Source organism: Ceratotherium simum, chromosome 11 (genome assembly GCF_057802395.1).
Source record: "Ceratotherium simum simum isolate JZ-2026a chromosome 11, ASM5780239v1, whole genome shotgun sequence".
NCBI lineage: Eukaryota > Metazoa > Chordata > Mammalia > Perissodactyla > Rhinocerotidae > Ceratotherium > Ceratotherium simum.
Window position 1 is genome coordinate 68,820,578 of NC_141910.1, and position 21,310 is coordinate 68,841,887.

Consider the following 21,310-nt stretch of genomic DNA (forward strand, 5'->3'; position numbering starts at 1 on the left):
GCTCATCCCTACCGTGTCACCATCACTGGTCCACTGGGTCCCCTACTAGACCCTGAGCAAGCAAGTCTGTTCACTCCCTCAGGTTGTGACGACCGACTTGGCGTTGCCACAGCAACTGCCTCTGTATCTTACTGCATTTATCAAACCATATTGTAATTGTTTGTTTACGCATCTGTTTATACTGTGAAACTGTGAAGCCCTAGAAATCCAGGACTCTCTATTTACGTTAGTAAACTCCCCAGTGCCTGAACAGGATAGGCAGACCTTCAATGAACGACACAGAACAAGCGAATAAAATAATCTCCCCTTCCAGAAATCATAAAGTTATTCTCAACCAGCAGCTTCCTTTCCTCTTAGAGCAAGGCTAGGACCCCAACTCACTCCACACACACTCATTTCTATCCCAGCCCACACTGACAAAGAGCCCCAACTCCGTCCCACCCCCTCGCAATCCAGAGGTGAACATGGTGGGCACAGCCCTCCAGGGCCCTCCACTTTCTTTACTTTCTCCAAGCAACCTGTCTCTCTCGCTTAGGATCAGGTACTTTGTCTCCATCCTAGAATGCTCTCTCATCTCCTTCTGCTATCATTTATTCTGTCACTTACTCAACAAATATCCTGGAGGGTCTTTTGTTTGCCAGGCCTTGTTCCAGGCTACCTAACGCTTGCTTGTACTTCCAGCTCCAGCAAAGGTTCGAGCTCCTGCAGGAACTGCACCGACCACACTGATCTCACCCTCCTCTCCAGACATGAGATGGGCCTTTCCCACCAGGCTAGCAGCACATCCAGGAGGATGGTCACATCTCCTATCTCCTCTGCAGCTGCCCCCAGTGCCCAGCTCAGCAAGGGCTGGACACACAGTACTCAGGCTGGTTAATCAACAGACGAGGAGACTCCTCTGTCCAGGCCAGGCCCAAGAGAGTTCAGAGGGTGAAGACAACAGAGGTAGGCTAAGGCTCATTCCTGCCACCGTCACTGAGCGAAGTCTGGCCCACTGCCAAGGTCCCCAGAGCAACAGCAAAGCACAGCATGGAAACACCCACCACCAAGGCTAACTTCCTCCAGCACATGCCACCTATCCCCCCAATCAACTCTGTGGATGGAATTCTTCTATCTTTGAACCTGCTTGGATTCTTCGTCCCTGGATTTGAGCTGTGATGATCCAGGGGGAAAAGAGGGACTCAATTCTGAAAAGGCAAAGATAACTTTCCTCCCAAAGTGCTCCCTTGTCTCAACCCTCCGAAATCTGTACTAAAACTCCTCTCCTCTGCTGAGTAATTTCACTATCCCGACTGTGCCCCTTCCACCCTGCCCTCCGTCAGGGCATTCCCACATCGGGAGAAAACAGTCAAGGCCTTCAGCAGGGAGCTGGGCAGCACTCAGCCCAGAAGATGCCGAATCTTCCAGCTCTGATGCTGTGGCCCCACAAGAGGCTTTGGAGCCGCTGGAAATGTCACAGAAATTCAGCAGGAATAGGACTATCGATGCACTTCACCATTATGACGATAAAACTAAAATTTCACGTATACAGCACCATTTAGGAAGAGTATCATTCACAATGTCTTTGTCAACAGAGCATAAATTTACATACATTAGGTATCAATAGAAATAATTTGCATTTGGGTGTGCCAGCTCATTATACATATTCTGCTGTCCCTTGGGAGTCTGAGAAATGCAATGTTCAAATGGCACTATCGTTTTTCACCTGTCTGTGTGCTGGCCAGATGGGAAGAGACCATTCATTCGTCTATCACAGATGAACTCTACTCAGGAGGAAGGGTACCGTTTACTTCGTCCAGCATAACAAAGACACATCATCTATCAGCCCCAAATGGGCTCAGTTCTCCTGCAGCCCCCCAGTCGCCCTTCCCCAAAGAAAGAGATCTAAAATCAGATATGAAAACACAGCAACCAAAAGGAATGACAAAATTGTAAAAATGGGGACTGTGATTATAGACTCAAAGACTGGGTACCACTTAGCTACCACCTAAAATCCCTTTCTCTTCTCCTCAAGGATAACCAAGTGAATGGGCAGGATGTAAAAAAAGAAATATGCAATGTAACTAGTAAGTAAGAATACCTACTACGACACACGATACAAATATATTTTTAACACTGAAGGAAGATATGATTCTCTCAAAAGGATATTTCACTCCAATGATAAATAATTCAAGATTGATGACTTCTCCAAGGTTATATGGCCAAAGAGCACAGACATGACACGAGTTATGCCTCACACTAAACCTCAGGAGCTCTTGAAACTTTATATTTAAAGACACCACCTCCCCTCCCGCCCGCCATTGCATTTAAATTATAATTACACCTACACTCACAATGTTATCTGGGCTTTCCTCTTCAATCTTGCTGTTATTATCTGGTTATTATGAATAGACAGTACCTCTTCCCAGAACAGCTAATACCACCAGTATTAATAGTAACGGGTACTATTAACTCTCTTCTGACATAATGTGCAAATATTTCTAAATTATCTGTCCTCTCAAGTCATTTCTAAGGGCAGTAACACTTAATGCATGGACAACATTTTGAATGTCTTTTAAAATAAAGAGACTGGACAAAGGAGTTTCTGAGCATATAGAATCTGTGCATATGCATATGAACTCATAAAGACTATACCCACACATTTTTTTAACCCGATAAAATGATTAGTGAGCAGCTCCCAGATCCTCAGATGGTTCTGGGTAACAGAAAGATCCTTCCTTGGCAAGAGCTGTAAGATCCTGGTTCAAGTCCCAGGGCTACCACTTACCAAATATCTTATTTTGGAAGCCATTAAACCTCTGAGAAGCTGTTTCCTCAGCTGTATCATCGGCATAAGACCTGTCCCACCCAAATAGTGTTTTGAAAATAGTCAAGTATAAATAAAAACACAAGCCTGTTATAAGAAAAGAGCTCCTGCTCGAGGGAGTTTGCAGTTTGGTTGCAGGAAATAAGAACACAAACACAGGAAAGAGGCCCACGGCGCGAATGGTGCCCTTGTTTCATGAGAGATTAATCACTGAAGGATATTCAGGGAGGGCCTCAGTGTCGGGCACTGCAGGACACAGGGTGCGTTAACGCCAAGTCCCTCCCTTCAGCGTGCCCTCTTATAATGAAGGGCTGAAGGGTGCAGCAGAGGCTAGGTGCCCTAAACATGCAGGAGATGGAGCTAACGGAAGCTACTAGTGATAAATGGAAACTTCCAGGCACTGTAGGGCTGGGGAAGAACCTGGAAGGTAAGTGGGTAGGATTACAGATCCCCTGGAGGGGAGGAAATCCTCTGCCATCTGACAGTCTCCCATCACATGACTCTCCCTCGCCAGGGAGCAGACGTGAACATCCTGCCTCATGTGCATCCCAACTCCCCTCACCCCTCTGGGCTGGGCTCCGCTCACAATCACCCCAACCCAGCCCACCCTCACGCCTCTGAGGTGCACATCAATCCCTCCATCGGGTCAGGTGGGTGCCCAGCCTGCCATCTCTCTCCAGACGACCGGGCACTGCTCGTCCCCTGGGCGAGAGCCGGCGAGGCGGCATCTGGAGACAGCACACGCTGTGATGTCGGGCTCGGGGAGAGCACGGTTTATGGACTGCTGACATTTTAGTGGGTGGGCAGCAGGTTCTTTGTTTTTTCCAGGCTCCCTGTGACCTATTTCCTGAGTCCTCCCTCCCATTCAGACGCCTCCCTGGGGCTAACGGTCCATTCTGAAGAGGGAGAGGAGAGGGGGAGAAGAACACAGGATGAGCCCTCCTGTGGAGCCAGAGAGGAGCTTGTGGCAGAGGCCAGAGTTCAGAGCAGGACAACTTTACGCAGCTGCTCCACCCATCTCCCCTCTACTACAGAAGCCCTGCAGCAGGCAGTAGGCTGAACTTTCAGAATTAGAATCCCCAAGCCAGAAGGCGCCTTGGAAGTCATTAATGGACATTCTCAGATCAAGAAACAAGGCAAAAGGTATTGGGAGGAAAAAAATCCTCAAGAGGTGGGGTGGCAGGTAGACTTACTTGTGCAAAGGCCTGCATGGCTTAAGGGAGATGACCCTGCTCTCTTCTTACACATCTTGGTGATTACTCTGCATATGTGTATGTAGGTATATAATGTCCCTTATATAAAATAAACAGGTATTGAATGAATAAATTAATGGTTGATCTTTTATTTTTAAATGGTAAGTTCCTTAAAAATAGAGACAAATTGGTATTTTTAATATGGCCCTGGGGGGAAATGCACCCTCAAGTAAGCACACACGTGAAACAACCCTTGTCTTCAAGGAGCTTATGTGCTGCCGCCTCCTTCCCGAAGCTTTCCCTCCTCCTCTCCCTGGCAGAGGCACTGTTTCTCCTTCCCACCAGCTCATGAGCGCCTTCGAGGCAGGAACTTTGCAGAGTCTGGGGCCTGGTACAGAACAGGTGCTCTACATATTGAATGAAAGAAGAAAGAAGGCCTAAACTAACAATCACAAACCAACCCAAAACTATAAGACGGGTCTGACAAGTGAGTGGCCGCCACCTAACTACCTTGTAACACGCCCCTTCCTTTGTACTCCCAAGGCCCCACTTCAGGCCCCTAATTAGTGACCACTTCCCTGGGCAAGGGCCAATGCTTCCCTATTGGGCTCCCCGCCTCGGGTCCTTCTCCCCTCTGACCCTCTCACCCCCATTCCCATTTCCAGATCAGTCTTCCTTAAGGCCAGCTCTGTTCATTTCACTCCCCTACTCAAAAGCCTTAGATATTTCCCAACAACCTTGGGTAGAGAAGGCTGCTTCCACAGGCAGCAAGTACCTGGCCAGTGCAGCAAGCAGGGATGTTTAAAACAGGGGCTCATGTGAAATGTGGACCACCAGACTAAGCGACTTTAAGGCTCCTTATACCCCAAACGATTCTGTCTAGGTTGGGACAGACACTCTATACTCACATCCAACACTCTCACCCAGGGCTGGGAATACTCTTCCTGTAAAGGGCCAGAGAATAAGTACTTTAGGCTTTGCTGGCCACATATACACAGTCTCTGTTGCATATTCTTCAGATTTTGGGTTTTTTTCCATAAACCCTAAACACCATTTTCAGCTTACACTTTTTTTGCATACAAAAAACACAGAGTGTGGGCTATAGTTTGCCAACCTCTGCCTTGACCAACAGGGACAACTCTGAGTGCCCTCAACCCAACTTGCATTGTTCTGACTTACACACCTCAACCCAAAATGCACCCTCCTTCATCCTCCTTGATGAGATTCTCGCACTACAGAAGGGTATAAGCATTGAGGAGAGAAGCAAGGGCCACCCTCCAGCACACACGGAGTACCTACAGCTGCTGCGGACCACCACACTTCACACTGCAGAACATTCTACGCTTCAGAGCATGAGACATCCCACGTCTGTCCCAATGATTGACGGATGGATGGATGGATGGATGGATGGATAGATGGAGAGAGATCGATGGATTGCTCAACTGATGGATAGATGGACAGATGGATAAAAAGGGACCAACAAAGTGAGTCAGAGAGTAATTGCTTTAAGAATTCAGAGAAGTAAGTGGTTCTGATGGACTGGGGATGTTAGGGAAGGTTTCACAGAAGAAAAGACATGACTAATATATTTTTCAATGAAGAAATCAGATATTAATTCAGATGTTTTATAGAGCAGAGATTTTGATAATTCTTAAAAAGATATTCCTGTTTCAAAGGAAGACATGACAATCTTGATTTTGAAAATCAAAATGAACTTATTTCTAAACATACAGCAAGCTTTTTGAAGGGAAAGATATAAAATCACAAAATCAAAAAGATTACCTAAACCTTCATATTCAACAGACATTTTCTGAGAACCATGTGCTGGGCACCATGTTGGGCTCTGAGGACTCAAAGAGAAGTAATACTTAATCTTTATCCCAGGCCCACTCCCAGTCTGGTATGGGGGTCAAACATGAAAGTTAATAACTGCAAGCAGGGGAAACTTTGGATTTTGAAGTTCCCTCACCCCAAAAAGGAAGTGCCAAAATACTCTGAGGTCAGAGAGGAAACCACATGGCTAATTCCCCCTCTCCTCACACTCCTTAACAGCAGACGTCTAAGGCCCAAGGGCTGTCCTGAGGTAAGTCTGCGAGTCCCAGAAACAGATTTCTACACTATTCTGCCATGGACCAAACCCCATCCCGAAAGATACTAAATGCCTCATTTGGGCCCACACCAAAGGAAGGAGCTGTTCCACATAAATTAATTTTCTCAGTGAACTAAAGCTCATCAAAATTACACAGCAAAACTCAAAAATTACTTTCATGCAAACTCTCCTCAGTGGATTATATGCTTCCCTGCCCACCACAGCAGAGGGCACTGATTTGGACTCTTCTTAAATATGGGGTCGTGAGACCCTTGGGGATTCCTGGAGGAAGAGTGGCCCCACACTTCTGAGTGAGTCTAATTCTCTCTTTTCCTTCCTTCCACCAGCCTCAGCTGTTGAGCACTGGTCTCTTCTATTTCTATTTGACTACATAGTCTTTTCTAGAACCCTGAGGATGACATGACCCTGACCTACAGAGAAACAAAATAGGCTTCATGATAGCTACTTTACTCTTACTCATGGGGGACTTTTCCTTTACTTCCAGATTCTAATGCATGCCCTATGGTCAGCAGCTTTAATTATTCAACCTAATAGTATATTTTCCTTTGGAAAAACAATAACAAATTTCTGAAGCACTCACTTGCTGACACTGCTACTCCCTAATTCAACCCAAAGTTTAACAAAGTGTCAGAACCCTATAGTAACTCATGTTGTATTAAAGGCAGAAATAAAGCCCTGAATGTCATGTATCGGGCCTCACTGGCTTTGTGCACAGACGCTTGAGAGATGCAAGGAGGTTCATAAATTAAAAGAGCAAATAAAACAGGAGCCCTTAAGAGATTTCATATTAGCTATGACTAAAGCAATTTTGTCATAAGATCAATCAAACTTCCTTTACTTTGCTCTGACCGTTAAGAAGAAAACTCGGCACTTCAAAAATTAAGCTCCTTCCACACTGCTAGAGAAGATAAATCATTTTAAAAGACAGAACAATAAACCAAGTTCTGGAAAACTGAGGGGAGGCAGTGTGCTGGGAAAGGAGGCCAATGTTAAATGTCATCACCAGAGCAGCAGCTCACCAGTGTGATGGAGAGATGGAGGAAGGCAGGCCTGGCCTGAAATCCCAATTAAAGCTTCCCTCTTGAGTCCCCTCTGGCTGGAATTTCCTCTTTTAAAACGAAAACACAGGGCCCCAAGGGTCTGGAAATAGACTGAGGGAGTGAAGGTAAGAGAGAACACAGGGGGACAGGGGGGCGGTGAGAATTAGCTTTGGACACTGCCTAGATTGCAGCACGAGCAACTTGGTCCCCAAGGAAAAGACGGAAATAGAAGCGTGAGGAGGAAAGAGAAGGAGGATTGAAGAGGCGAAAAGCCACGCTGCCTACTTCCCGATTTGTACGTGAGCTATCCCTGCTGGCAAAGGTACCTCTTCCAAATCAAAAGCCTGTGACCTGGCAAGCTACAACCAACACAAACAAAAGCTACAGGTTCTGACAGCCCAACAGCCCAAGTAGTAAACACACCTCATTCCTATTTGCCGAAAAAGAAAAACAAGAGAATTTAGAAGGTGAGAAGAAAAGCAGGAATCTCAACAATTACACCTTTTGTCAAGAAGTAAGTGGACTCCTCGGTGAACAAATGAAGGCGGTGCTTATAGAGAAGCAACCAAAAAGCCACATTAACCAGCAAAAACAATGGGTTGTTGGGAGTTTGCTGTTGCAGGGACGACAAGGCCCGGATCCCGGGCTGTAGGCCTCCCAGGCGATACCGAACACCCGGCTGAATGAGGCAAACTATCTGAAACTCACTTACCAATGCAAGTGACAGTTCCACTAACTTACTTTAACACCAGAGAACAAGCAGGCAAATCTTCCAATTTTCTCAGTACATTTAGAGCCCAAATGAGAAGGAACCAAACAAATTGAACATAAGGAATTTCGGCTGTACATACAAACTGTTTTCAATACCTAAGTCAGTCATTCCATCAAGTTATTGAGCCCCTATTCTGTGCAACCCATTGGGCATTTAAAGATGATTAAGAACTGATCCAGCAACTAGGCAATAAATAGAAATCAAAGGCACCCAGACTGTTAAAGAAGAAATAAAACTCTCTCTTTTTGCATATATATATATATGACCTTATATATAGAAAATCCTACAGAAAACACACACACACTTAGAGCTAATAAACAAATTGCAGGATATAAGATCAATATACAAAAATTAATTGTATTTCTAGACACTGATAATGAACTATCCAGAAATGAAATAAAGAAAATAATTCCATTTACAATAACATCAAAAAGAATAAAATACTTAAGAGTAAATTTAATAAAAGAAGCACAAGACCATACACCAAAAACTACAAAACATCATTAAAACAAATTAAAGAGTTAAATAAATGGAAAAAAATCCCAAGTTAATAGATTATAAGTTCTTAAGATGGATTGTTAAGATGTCTACACTCGGCAAGTTGATCTGCAGATTCAGTGCAATTCCCATCACAATCCCAGCTTGCTTTTTTGCAGAAATTGACAAGTTGATCCTAAAATTCACATGATAACGCAAGGGACCCTGAATAGCCAAAACAATACCTGAAAAGAAGAACAAAGTTGGAAGATTCATACTTCCTGATTTAAAAAGTGACCACAAACCTACAGTAATCAAGACTGTGTGGTAACAGCATAAGGAGAGACATAAAGATCAATGGAATAGAATTCAAAGTCCAGAAATAAATCCATACATCAAAGATGAATAGATTTTCAAAAAGGGTACCAAGAGAATTCAATGAGGCAAGACTAGTCTTTTCAACAAATGGTATTGGGACAACTGGATATTCACATGCAAAAGAATGAATCCCTACCTGGAGCCCTACTTCACATCATACATAAAAAGTAACTCAGGGCCGGCCCCGTGGCTTAGCAGTTGGGTGCGCGCGCTCCGCTGCTGGCAGCCCGGGTTCGGATCCTGGGCGCACACCGACGCACCGCTTCTCCAACCATGCTGAGGCCGCGTCCCACATACAGCAACTAGAAGGATGTGCAGCTGTGACATACAACTATCTACTGGGGCTTTGGGGGGAAAATACATAAATAAATAAAAATTAAAAAAAAAAAAAGTAACTCAAAACGGATCAAGCACTTCAATGTAAGGGCTAAAACTATAAAACACCTAGAAGAAAATACAGGTGTAAATCTTTGTGACCTTATTTTAGGCAACAGTTTCTTGGATATGATACTAAAAGCACAAGCAACCAAAGGAAAAGTAGGTATTCTGGACTTCATCAAAATTGAAAATTCGGTGCTTCAAAGGACACCATCAAGTGGGTGAAAAGACGATCCACGAAATGGGAGAAAATATTTACAAATCATAAATAAGTGAAGAGTCTAGTTTCTAGAATATATGAAGTACTCTTACAATTCAACAAAAAGATAAATAATCCAATTTAAAAATGGGCAAAGTATTTGAAAAGGTATTTCTCTAAAGAAGATATACAAACAGCCACAGGCACATGAAACAATGCTCAACACTATTCGTCATCCATCAGGGAAATGCAAATTAAGTCCATGAGATAACACTTCACACCCACTAGTATGGCTATAATCGAGAACACAGAGAATACCAAGTGTTGACAAGGATGTGGAGAAATTGGAACCCTAATGCACTACTGGTGGGAATGTAAAGTGGTGTAGCCTCTTTGGACAACAGTCTGGTAGTTCCTCAAAAAGTTGAACAGAGTTACCATATGACCCAGAAAGTCCACACCTGGGTATATACTCAAGAGAAAACATATGTCCACCCAAAAACTTGTACAACAATATTCACAGCAGCGTTCTTCATAATAGCCAAAAAGTGGAAACAATTCAGATGTTTATCACCTAATGAATGGATAAACAAAATGTTGTCTATCCATACAATGGAGTATTATTCAGCCAGAAAAAGGAATAAAGTACAGATTCATACTGCAACTTAGATGAACCTTGAAAACATTATGCCAAATGAAAGAAGCCAGAGGCAAAAGGCCACATATTGTTCCATTATACGATTCCATTATACGAATCTCATTATATGAAATGTCTAGAACAGGCAAATCCACAGAGACAGAAAGTAAATTAGTGGTTGTCAGGGGCTGACAGAAAGGGGATTGAAGAGTTACTGCTAATAGGTATGGGGTTTCTTTTTGGGGTGATGAAAACATTCTGGAATTGGATAGTGGTGGTGGCTGCACAACTTTGTGAATATACTAAAAAATCACTGAATTAGACAGTTTAAAAGGTTGAATTTTTACGGAATGTTAAGGGTGAATTGTATCTCAACTTTAAAAAAAAAAGCAACAACAAAAAGTAAGTGCCTGAGGAAGCCACAGAAAGGTTTTTTTAAAAAATTCAACTTCGAGACATCATTCAGAACCTACTCTTTCTTTTCAGGACTACAAATTAGCCACTCTTTGCTGATTTTTATTCCCACCATTTATTCCAGAGTCATTTCAAACCCAATATATGTGATTTTGAGGCTGGGGAGGGCAGTCAGAGATCAACTGAATCGCTCATTTTAGAGACTAGACATTGAGAGCAGTGACTTGCCCAAAGTCATATAGCAAAGTGGAGGCCAAGTCAGAAAGATAATCCAGAGACCAAGACATGCAGCTCAGACTGAAAACTGCCTGAAGGTGAGAAGGGTGCCAACTACACAGCCGCATCTGTTCAAACTTAAACTAGCAACGCACCCAATGAAATTCTAGCTCGAGGGCAACCACCATGTGACTCCAGTGACGTTTTAGGGGAGGGAATATTTAAAGGGGGGAATGGGAGAGGTAAAGTTTACTTTCACCTCTAACATCTTGAAAAGTATGAATATGAATAGCCAAGAGAAAGTAGAGAATATATTCAGAACAAGTCAAGACCGGCCAGAAGCAGGTGAACTGTGTTGCCGACAGTTGCGGACACAGAATGTTAAGACCTGGAAAGCCCCTGGGGCTGGACCAGTGAATCACCTGCCCAAGGTCCAAGAGCTGGTTAGCTAACAGGTCAGGGCTATGAGAGGAATAATTTAGTAAAAGGACTTACCATTCTCCCTTCCATTCAGAATCTCCCTCCAAGTCCCCTAAGTGGCAAGAGGGTGCTGACTCCTCAGCCAACTCTGCCTAGACACGCCACATCTGTGATTCACCCTTCAGTGGCCACCTCTCAAAACACAGATTTGCTGACAAAGAGGGGATACTGTATGGACCTGATCGCCTCCGGGGCTCTGGAGTCCTTTCCACCCAGCTGTGACCATGTTCTCAGTCCCTCAGCTCTGAGGGGGCCAGATCTGTCCTTTACATTCACTCCAAGGCAGTTAAAGTCACTTAATAAACACCTCTGATGCTAAGGATGTCCCCAGGGGTTAATGTCTGATGACCCTGTCTGGGCTGTCACACATTCTCTAAGTCAACAACAGTGGGGACCGGCCAGCAGAAGGTCAACAATTATCAACCTACACTAAAGAAACCCACAAAAACACCTAAAGAAGAATCTTCAGAGGCATTAGAGATCTCAGCAGGAGAGGTCAGGTGGTGCATTAAAGGACTCACATTGTGCCTAAGGGCACAATGCTAATCTTAGCATGGCTGGGATTCCTGGTTCCATAGACTGCTAGTGATGGGACTTGTCTGAGCCTCGGTTTCTTCAACTATAAAATAGAGACAACAGGACCTACCTCATAGGATAGGTGAGAGGATTCAATAATCAATTTAAAACACAGCACAGTCCTTAACATAGAATTAAGGCTCAAAGAAATGTTAGCCATTGTTGTAGTTAGCGTTAAAAAAAAAAAACTATAATGAAAATGTGATTTCTTCTGGGATGCTAGGGAAAGAGGCTGCAAAATTCTGAGCACTTGGCTAGAATCCTATAAGACAAGAGAATTCATCATTATAGGGAACTGTCTTCATCAGCCACCCGATTTCACTGACAGCATCTGTATATAAAATCATATTGACAAAGCCATCTTCAGCATCGAGTGGAAAGATGACATCATTAATAATACCGTTAGCAGGGCAGGCCTCCTGCCAGGGTGTGAGCAATGCCCTGGGCCACTCGGCTCTGCAGGGCTGGGCATGTCAGCAGAGCGGTGAAGAGAGTAAAGAGGAACCATTTCTGCAGCAACAAGCACAGAGCAAACAGAGTAGCAGCCAGGATCTCTCAGAAGCATCCACTCAAGAAATGCAATAGATGTGATTTACTAAAACCAACAGCAAGGGAGAGGTCACGCTGGTCACAGAAGCATCAACACAGAGGGCCTTTTCTGGCCCAGGCTCTACAGAGGCAGCTGGCTCCTAAAAGAGCAGACTCTCGTGTCAAAATGCTTGACCTTGAATCCTGCCCCCACCACTTCCTAGCTCAGTGATCTTGGTAAAGTGGCTTAGGTTCTCTGGACCTTACAGGGTTTTTGTAGTAATTAAACAAGTTAATAGTTAATATAGGTAAAGACCTTAAAGCATGCCTGGCACACAGTAAGCATCCAATAAATGCTAGAAAGAGAAGGGAAAAAAAACCAACAGTGACTGACGATAACACTTCAACCATGCTCTGGATATCCCAAACACTCATGCAACAACACCATCATTTCAATGGGTAACCTCACTGAAAACAACGCAGACTGCACAGTCTGCCTTAAAATGCTGGGCAGAAGATACTTGTAAATCTACTATCGCTTCACAATCATGCTTGCCCTACAGACTCAAGGACAGCGTACACCACGCTAGAAAAACAACAAAGGTAAAAACAGGAGAGCTGGCCTGCACAGAGGCAGCCCAGCTCAGAGTCCTCACTACAAGGCTCACAAGATGTAATTCGCAGTTTTGCTGAACTCCAAGGCATGCGTAAGTGTATGAACTAACCCGTGGGACCCTATGAGAAACTACCAAGCTCCGACCGTGAAAAAATGCAGAGTGCACCATGACTGTCAAACCACAAGTGACAGCTTTACCCACCACCCCTGAGTTCCTCTAAACACCTTTACTACTTGATAATTATAACACTGGCTTAGGGTGTAGCTCTTCTCAGCCAGACTCTAAGAACCAACTCATGACAGTGACAGTATAAACAGCATGGTTACAGAATCATCACTCACTCCAAAAAAACAATTAACCAAAAGAATCTTACCATCAAACCTGGAATTCTTAGTCTGAATGCAAGGGGTCTGTAGACTGGAAAAAGGAATTACATCTGGATTTCATTAGCCTCTAACTGAAATCGAGCATTTTCTTCAATTATGAATGTAAGCAACACACCACGACAGTATTAGCAGTACCTGTGACTCCAAGAAAAGATATATTAATATAACTTTAGAGTTGTTAGAAATATCTCACAATATTGCTTACATTCATCACTGTTTCAAAATTATTTATTAGACCCACTACCAAATTTGATATTTAATGCTTTAGTAAAGAAGCATATATTAGTATGACACAGATCTTTCAAATATTTTGCTAACTAAATTTCAATATATTTGGTTCCCTTTGAAATCCTATGTATTTTATTTGATGCATTAAAACATCTTTCTAAAAGGGGTCCACCACCGTCACCAGAGTGTCAGAGGGGTTCATGCCACAAAAACGGTTAAGAGGATAAAATATAATTGCACACAAAAGAGGAGAATATAAGTGCTTTATAGGCAAGGAGCTAGTCCTGTCTGCTTTTACATCCCTGGCACCTGACAGTGACAACATATTGGTAGGTGCCCAATATACATTTATCAATCAATAAATCAACATAACAAAATACAAATAAAAATACAGCCCAAGCATTCCAGCTCTGGTTGACGGTCTATTTATTCCACAACATCGTTCCCACGATAAAACAATAATGGTTACAAAAGCACCTGGAAGAGCCCTGGCAACCCGCTTTAAGGCCACACGACAAAGAAAAGCGTGCGCAATGGAGGCAGGTTCCCACTGTGGGATGACGACTTGGTGAACCCTCCACCTCTTTCTTGTAGGGAAAGAAAAGTGTTTGGGGAGCTGAATCAGGGCCAGCATCCCAGACATCCAACACACCAAGAAAGTGTCACCTGCTATCATCTGGCTGGAAACAGCAGAGGAAAGAAGCGAACATACCCCGCCAGTCCTGGTCTACAGAGCTCTGCTTTATTCTCTCCCTGATTGGTGTCTGCTGTAAAACAAAATAAATATTCCAGATTGGTCCCAACACAGGTTCTTCAACAAGTCGTGTTGAGCAGCACACAGCTGGCCTTGATGCTGACATTAAGGAACAGCAGAGTGCCAGCTTCACCATGGGGACACCGGGAGGTCCATTCCTCAGGCGGCCTGCATGAACAGGGCTTGGCTGTCACCTCCACCGGGGCAGGAACTCTGTGCTGTTCACCCTTTCCCAGCACACACAACAATCCGTCAGCACGATGGATCTCAATCGGACCTCCCAGCACCCCCACTGTTACCACCTAGTCCAAGACCCCCCTGCCTCGATGACTGCAATACACCCCGAGCCCCCAACAGGCCTCCCTCTTCTCTCTCACACCCTGCTAGTCTATTCTCCCTGGAACAAGCACTGTGAGATTTTTAAAAAGTAAATCAGATCATGTTATTCCCTGCTCAAACCCTCCAAAAGCTTCCCATCACATGAGAACAAAATCCAGCTCCCTCCCCAAGACCGACAATGCACTGTGTGATCTGGCCCTGCCCACCCACCCGTCATCTTTCTCTGCATCACCCACCTCTCTCCTGCAACACTGGCCTTCTTTCTGCCCTTCAATGCGCCGAGCCCATTCGCATCTCAGGGCCTCTTCACATGCTGTTCTTCGATTCCAGCTCTTCCTTAGCTGGCTTCCTCTAATGTCTCCTCTTTGCAGAGGCCTTTCCTGACTTCAGTTTCCTGACCTCCAAAGCACTTTCTATTCCTATAATCTGCCTAACTTTTCTTCATCGCACGTATCACTACCTGACACTACATTACATAATTAGCTGTTTACTGCAGTGACTATCAACCCCATTTGGGGAGAGGCTTTAAAAATGCCAATGCTCCAGGCCCCACCCAAACCAATTAAGTCAGAATTTCAGGGAGTGGGCCAGGCATCTCTGCTCCACAAGCCCCCGAAAGTGATTCTAATGTGCAGCCAGGGCTCACACTCTAGAAGGGTGCTTCTCAAACTTAAATGTGCATATAATGCACCTGGGATGTTACAAATTGTAGATTCTGACTCGGCAGGTCTAAGGTGGGATCTGAGAGTCTGCATTTCTAACAAGCTCCAGGCGACGCTAATGTTCCCGGCCAGTGGACTATTCTTTGAGTTAAAGGGTCTAAAACACCACTGTCCAATAGAATTTTCTGCAATGACGAAAACGTTCTAAATCTACACTGTCCAATACACATGTGGCTACCGAGCACTTGAAATGTGGCTAGTGCAGCTGAAAAACTGAATTTTTAAACTTAGGCTACCACAGCGGACAGTGCAGGTCTAGAATGTATATGCTTCATGAAGAAAGGCACCAGTGCCTAGAAATGTGGAGTGTGTAAGAGAAGAATCAGGATTACTCCAAATTCTTGGCCTGAGCAGCCCTCTGTGGATTGGGTGAAAATCCAATCAGAGGCCTAGCTGGCCATCACTTCAGGAGCGGATCAATATTTACCTAAGGCAGGGAGGCAGACATGGAAGACCATACTGAGATACCTTAGTGACTAATGCATGTGGTAACCCACAGATGACTACCTTGCCTTCACAACTCAATTGCACATCATCACACAAGGCCCTCCCAACCACAGCCCCAGGCACACCTGACCACTCCCATCCCTGGGCACCTCTGATTCTGGAAAATCTTGTAGTCACAGCCCTCACAACATTTTATTACATTGATTTGTTCATAGGATGTCTGTCCCCCCCACTAAGCTGTAGATTCTTTCAAAGAGAGAACATATTCTTGGCATTCCTACCCCATCACCTAGCACACAGCAGGACTCAATAAATACTGAACGATGGCAGGGCCTGGAACCCATCAGGAGTAGCATTAGTACTTTTACTGTTAATTACAAGCAAGAGAGAAACTGAATGGGGGGTGGGGGGAACAGGGATAACATAAGAAGAGAAGATCATTCCCTCCTTAAATGACTCAATTTCCAAATGCATAAATCCAGATTTTGGAACACAGCATAAAAAGATGGCCCTGTTTGACCCATAGAAGCTTACTTCCAAAAACACAAATGCACCGGACAAGAAGGTGATGTCCTTACGACAACAGATCCAAAATCTATTAGCCTGGGATTTGGAAGAGCTGTTTTTCAAACAAGTCACAAAGGGCTAAGACTCAGAATCACATTCTTGCCTAAAAAGCACTATCAGCCCGGTTCCCACTATAACTGCTGGCAGGGGCATCTGGCCCTCAGGACAGCAGGGCCCCTGGGAGTCTGTGGTGCCCAGATGCTCCTTCTACCCCTGCAGTTAGAACCCTGTGCTTGGGACAGCAATGAGATTGCCAAGGTAACCAAGGACAACAGAGTAGAGAATTATGGCCCCAGAAGGAAGTAGATTAAATTTTAATACTTACAAGTCAACATCAAATTTATTTTTAAAACTACATATCTAACAAAGCCAAATAAGCAAGGCAGAATGGATGGTGCTCTAAAGGAGAGTCTAGTAACTAGAAACATGAATATTCCAAGTATGTATACCATTTTTCCCTACTTTGAGAATATTTCAAAATACCCAGAGACTCAAAGAAACTGAGACAGAAACAAAACTCCACAAAAAGAGAGGGAAAAGGTATACTTTTCAGATTTTTGCCACAACTACTTATTTTTTCCATTATTTCCAAAAACAGGGCAGATTCCAGTTGCAGCACCAGACTTTGCTAGAAGTGTGCAAAATAATTATTTCACCCAGAGACAGAGAAAGTGATCACCACATGAAATTTTAAAACAGTTATGTGCTGACCCGCTGCCAAGACAACAAACTGGTTAAAAAACAAGCCTGGGTTAACAGATACACAGTCGTTTTCCATTCATTTACTCATTCAACCATTCATCCATTTCCCTACTCTTCCTACCCCCACACCCCCCATGTAAATCCCATTTAGGGGCCAAACGCCCTCATGAGGTTCTGTGGATTAACTATAATATAATCTGTTAAGCAGTTAACATTTATTAAACCAGTTGTCCATCAGGTACTGTGCTGGGTGTTATCTTATTAAACCCCGACTACAACCTTCTGAAGTAGACAGGTATTGTTACCCAGACTTTAAAGCTGAGGAAAATGAGAAAACATTAAGTATCCCACCAAAATTCACATAATTGGCAAGCGGTGGAGTCTGAACTTGAACCCAGGTCTATCTGACAAAGGAGTAATTTAGAGAATTCAGCACTATTAGAAGTAACAGAAAGCAGCATCGTTTCCAGAAAGAGCATGGAGCCAAGTTCAAGTCCCAGCTCTTCAACTTACTAGCTATATAACCTGGAGCAAATTAACCTCTCCGAGCCTCAATTTCCTCATGTGTAAAGCAGGGATGAGGAATAAATACAACACATGTAAGGTTCAGCGCATAAGGTAGTGACTCAATAGCTACTCAATAGTCCAGCTACAGGTCTGCATATCAAAACAGTACATTTCAGTTGTAAAATGAATTTTAGCAGACATAACCTGTATTGGAAATGATAGGTTCACAAAGGTTAATTGATTTACAATTAGTTTACTAATTCCATGACTCATTTGTTTAAACAGAGAACCAAGGACTTGGAAGTTTTAAATTTATTTCTGTCAAATGAGTGACTTGATGCCACAATGCCCACTCTCATGTTTCATTTTAGTATGAAAAGTAGATGCTTATTTAAAACCAAAATACGTGGGCCGGCCCCGTGGCTTAGCGGTTAAGTGCTCGCGCTCCGATACTGGCGGCCGGGGTTCGGATCTGGGGCGCGCACCGACGCACCACTTGTCTGGCCATGCTGAGGCCGCGTCCCACATACAGCAACTAGAAGGATGTGCAGCTATGACATACAACTATCTACTGGGGCTTTGGGGGAAAAATAAATAAATAAAATTATAAAAAAATATATATATGTGGGCATAGCTTGTTAATAAAACCATATATGGAACAAGTTTTGGTAATGGGAATGAACATTAAACACCCTGGAAAAGAGTATTATTTAAAGGAATCCAAAGTGATTCCTCTCAGAAAGCAAACAACTCTTAAATTTAGTTCTCATAAATCCAAGCTCACATGTACCATCATCATAGTATGTATACCGGATTTGCTTAAAGTGAGATAGACCTGTGATGATTTTAATTTTTCCATTTTTGAGACTTTAACCAATTCTTGTGCTTAAATGGAAACATGGAGCAAGCTTGTAGTTTAATAAAATGACCAAATCCAGTCTCTTTTTAATCCGCTCAGTAACTGAGTCTAGGGTGATCTCCAGCACAGCACACAGAAAGAGCTTTGGAATTACACACCGTACACTAAAATTAATCAGAGAAAGGGTATGCCAATTTTAATAGCAATTCCTATTTGCCTAGCTTTCCAACATCTGCCAGTGTTAATAATATTTAACTGACAAACTGCAATGGGGAAAAGAAACAAGTTCAAATACAATCAAATTTTTTTTTTTTTTAAGGCATCTGTACAAAGCTTCCTTCCCTTAAATATTCAGCTACCTTTTTGGTCGTAATCATTCCACAAACATTATTAATCGTGTACTTTCAAAACATTGTGAAAATTCTCCTCTTGCTTTTCAATCAGCACTTCTGAAAAAACTTCTTAGGCCCATCCCCACCCGCCTCATTTGAAAGCATCATTTTTAAGCCTTGCTGATACAAGCAGAATGAAGGGATCTGGGGTCACAGAATTCACTACAAAAGGTGGGCCTGCACTCTCTTCTACCAAAAAAACGGGAGAGAAGGAAGGAGAGAGGGAGGGAGGATGCCTCAGCTATCCTTAAAACATTCAGAATGCTGAATCTGTTACTTTTGTTTTAGCTTGTTATTGACTGTTTATGTCTACAAATACAAAATTTTCCATTAAGGGAAAACATTCTGGATTTTTTTTCACGCAATTCCTAACAGCAGCTGCTTTGTTCAAGTGGCAAAAAAATGAAAGCCATCCCTTAACTTAAAGCTCTCTGGTGACCTCCCCTCACTCACTCTAGCCCAGTCATCTTCTAAATACCTACAATACCCCATTTTAAGGCTGTAACTTGACATTCTGGCCAAGAGATATTGAATCATCGATTCAATATTGGCACACGTGTGGCTTGTAAACCAGTTACCTACCATGAGTCAAGCACTTCACACACAGCATCTCTGACCCTCATAACAACCCCGGAAAGGATGCGTTACTAGTCCCGCTTGATAGGTAAGGAAAATGAGACTGAGAGGCGAGGAGCTGCCCCAAACCACAGTCAGCGGCGGCCCTGGACGCACAAGCTCTGCCCTTCCGACAGCGCCTGCTGCTCTGATTGTCAACCTAAGCTTGTTCATTCCTAAGTGTTCTCTCCGCAGGACGAGGGCTGACTAGTTAGCACCAGGCATGATGACTTTGCACCTTGACTAAAACCAGGCCTCTCCAGTGTGATGGGGAGGGGAGGCGTTCAGGGGTTCGAACAGGTAAGACGCCCCTAACCGGGAGCGGCTCTCCCAGGCCCTTGGATCAGCAGCCGCGGCTCTCTCACACCCTCCCGCACTCCCCTCCCGGGCGCGGCGCGGGACCCGGTCAGGCTTCCCTGGCGAAGGTGTGCACCCCTTTCCCGGGCAGCCGGGTTCCCGTGGGCCGACCTGCGAGTCGGGCAGCGCGGGGCTCGGGGCACACGACTGCCCCGCTGGGCCGGCTGCGGGCAGGGGCACTTCGAGGACAAGTTGGCAGGTGAGCGCCCGGGAAAGGCTGGCGAGCCGACGACCCCGGCCGGGCGGGCGCAGGGGTCCCCGCTCACCGCCCACCCGAGTTTCGGGCCAAAGTTGGCCGCGCTGGGGGAAATGGCCGGGCCAGACCCCGCGAGGGAAACGGGGGAGGGAGAGGGTCTTAAGAAGGCCCCAGGTAGCCATCGGCCCTGTGCTCCGAGCCACCTACACGGAACAAAGGGCTTCTGTTTCGGGCAGGGCTAGCCCGGCCGCGGCCGGATTTTGAGGAAAAGAAACTTTTCCCGGGATGCTGGAGCCGGGGGAAGAGGCGGGGGCGGGCCGGCGCGGCCGCGGCGGGCAGGGGCGCGGGGCGCCGCGCTACCTGCGGCCGGAGCCGCCCTCCCGGCCTCCCGGCGAGGCCAGCCCGGCGCCGCTCACCTCCTCGATGGCCGCCACCGTGTTCCGGCACTGCGCCGTGCGCGTGGTGAAGCTCGAGGCCGTGGGCGCCTTGTAGTCCTCATGGGTCTCGGCCACGAATTCCGACACGGAGATCTGGTCCGGCATCGCCTCGGCGCGCGGGCGCGGGCGGCCAGCCGCGGGGGAGCCGCCGCCTCAGCCGCCGCGCGGGCTCCGACCGGCCGCTCGGACGCCGCCGCCTTCGCCGCCCGCGCCGCCCGCCCGGCCGGCGGACAAAGGAAGCGCGGGGCGCGGGCCGCCGCTGCACGAGCCGCAGGAGCCGCCGCAGGGCACGGGTCGCCGCGGGGCCCGGCGGCGGGAGCAGGAGCGGCGCGCGCAGCCCGCGCAGCTCGGGCCCGGCCCGTCCGCCCGCCGCGCCGAGGGCTCGGCCGCTGCCTGCCCTTCCGAGCGAGCTCCGAGGCGGACGCGCAGAGCCGGCGGGAACTACCCGCCACCCAGCCGCGGGCCCCGAGCGACTCCGGCGGAGAGGGGCGGGTCCGGACCGGGGGCGGCGGCCGGCCGGGCGCGGGGCGGGGCGGCGCGGAGGGCCGGGCCGCCAATCCGCGCGCTCGCCGCCGCCGCCGCCGCGAAGCAGAGCCTGCAGGATGGAAGGCGGCGCGCGCCCGGCCCGCCGAGCCGCCCGCTCGCCGCTGCGCGCCGCATTGTCTCGGCGTTCGGGCCCCGCGCCGCGCGCCGGGGTTCGAGGGCGCGCCCCGCCGGGCCGGGCCGGGCCGGGCCGGGCCGCGTCGCACCCTCCTGGGCCGGCTCCAGGCCCCGACTCTCACCCCGGGGCGCCGAGGGCGCGCGCAGAGTGCGCTCGGACACTCTCCCGGGCCCAGCCACAGTCCACCCCTCTCGTCCCTACCCCCACCCGGGGCTTGGAACCTTCCTTGGTGTCCCCCCTAAACCGCCGGGAATGCCCGTCCAGGCGAGGCAGAAAGTATGGGGAGTTCGCCCCCTACAGGCCGATGCGCTCCGGCTCCG

General features: G+C 46.4%; 1 protein-coding gene across 4 annotated transcripts in view; it reads right to left on the reverse strand.

Moving 5' to 3' along the window:
* The window catches only part of ASAP2 (ArfGAP with SH3 domain, ankyrin repeat and PH domain 2), a 181,347-nt gene extending 160,594 nt beyond the window's left edge, over positions 1–20,753 (reverse strand). For 2 of the 4 annotated variants that reach the window (XM_087437175.1, XM_087437174.1), the window contains exon 1: positions 20,309–20,753. In XM_087437175.1, coding sequence (XP_087293301.1) covers positions 20,309–20,434 — 126 coding nt within the window. In that variant the 5' untranslated portion in view covers positions 20,435–20,753. The remainder of the gene's footprint in view (positions 1–20,308) is intronic. The other 2 variants (XM_087437177.1, XM_087437176.1) reach the window with 1 other exon arrangement.
* Positions 20,754–21,310: the final 557 nt, after the last annotated feature.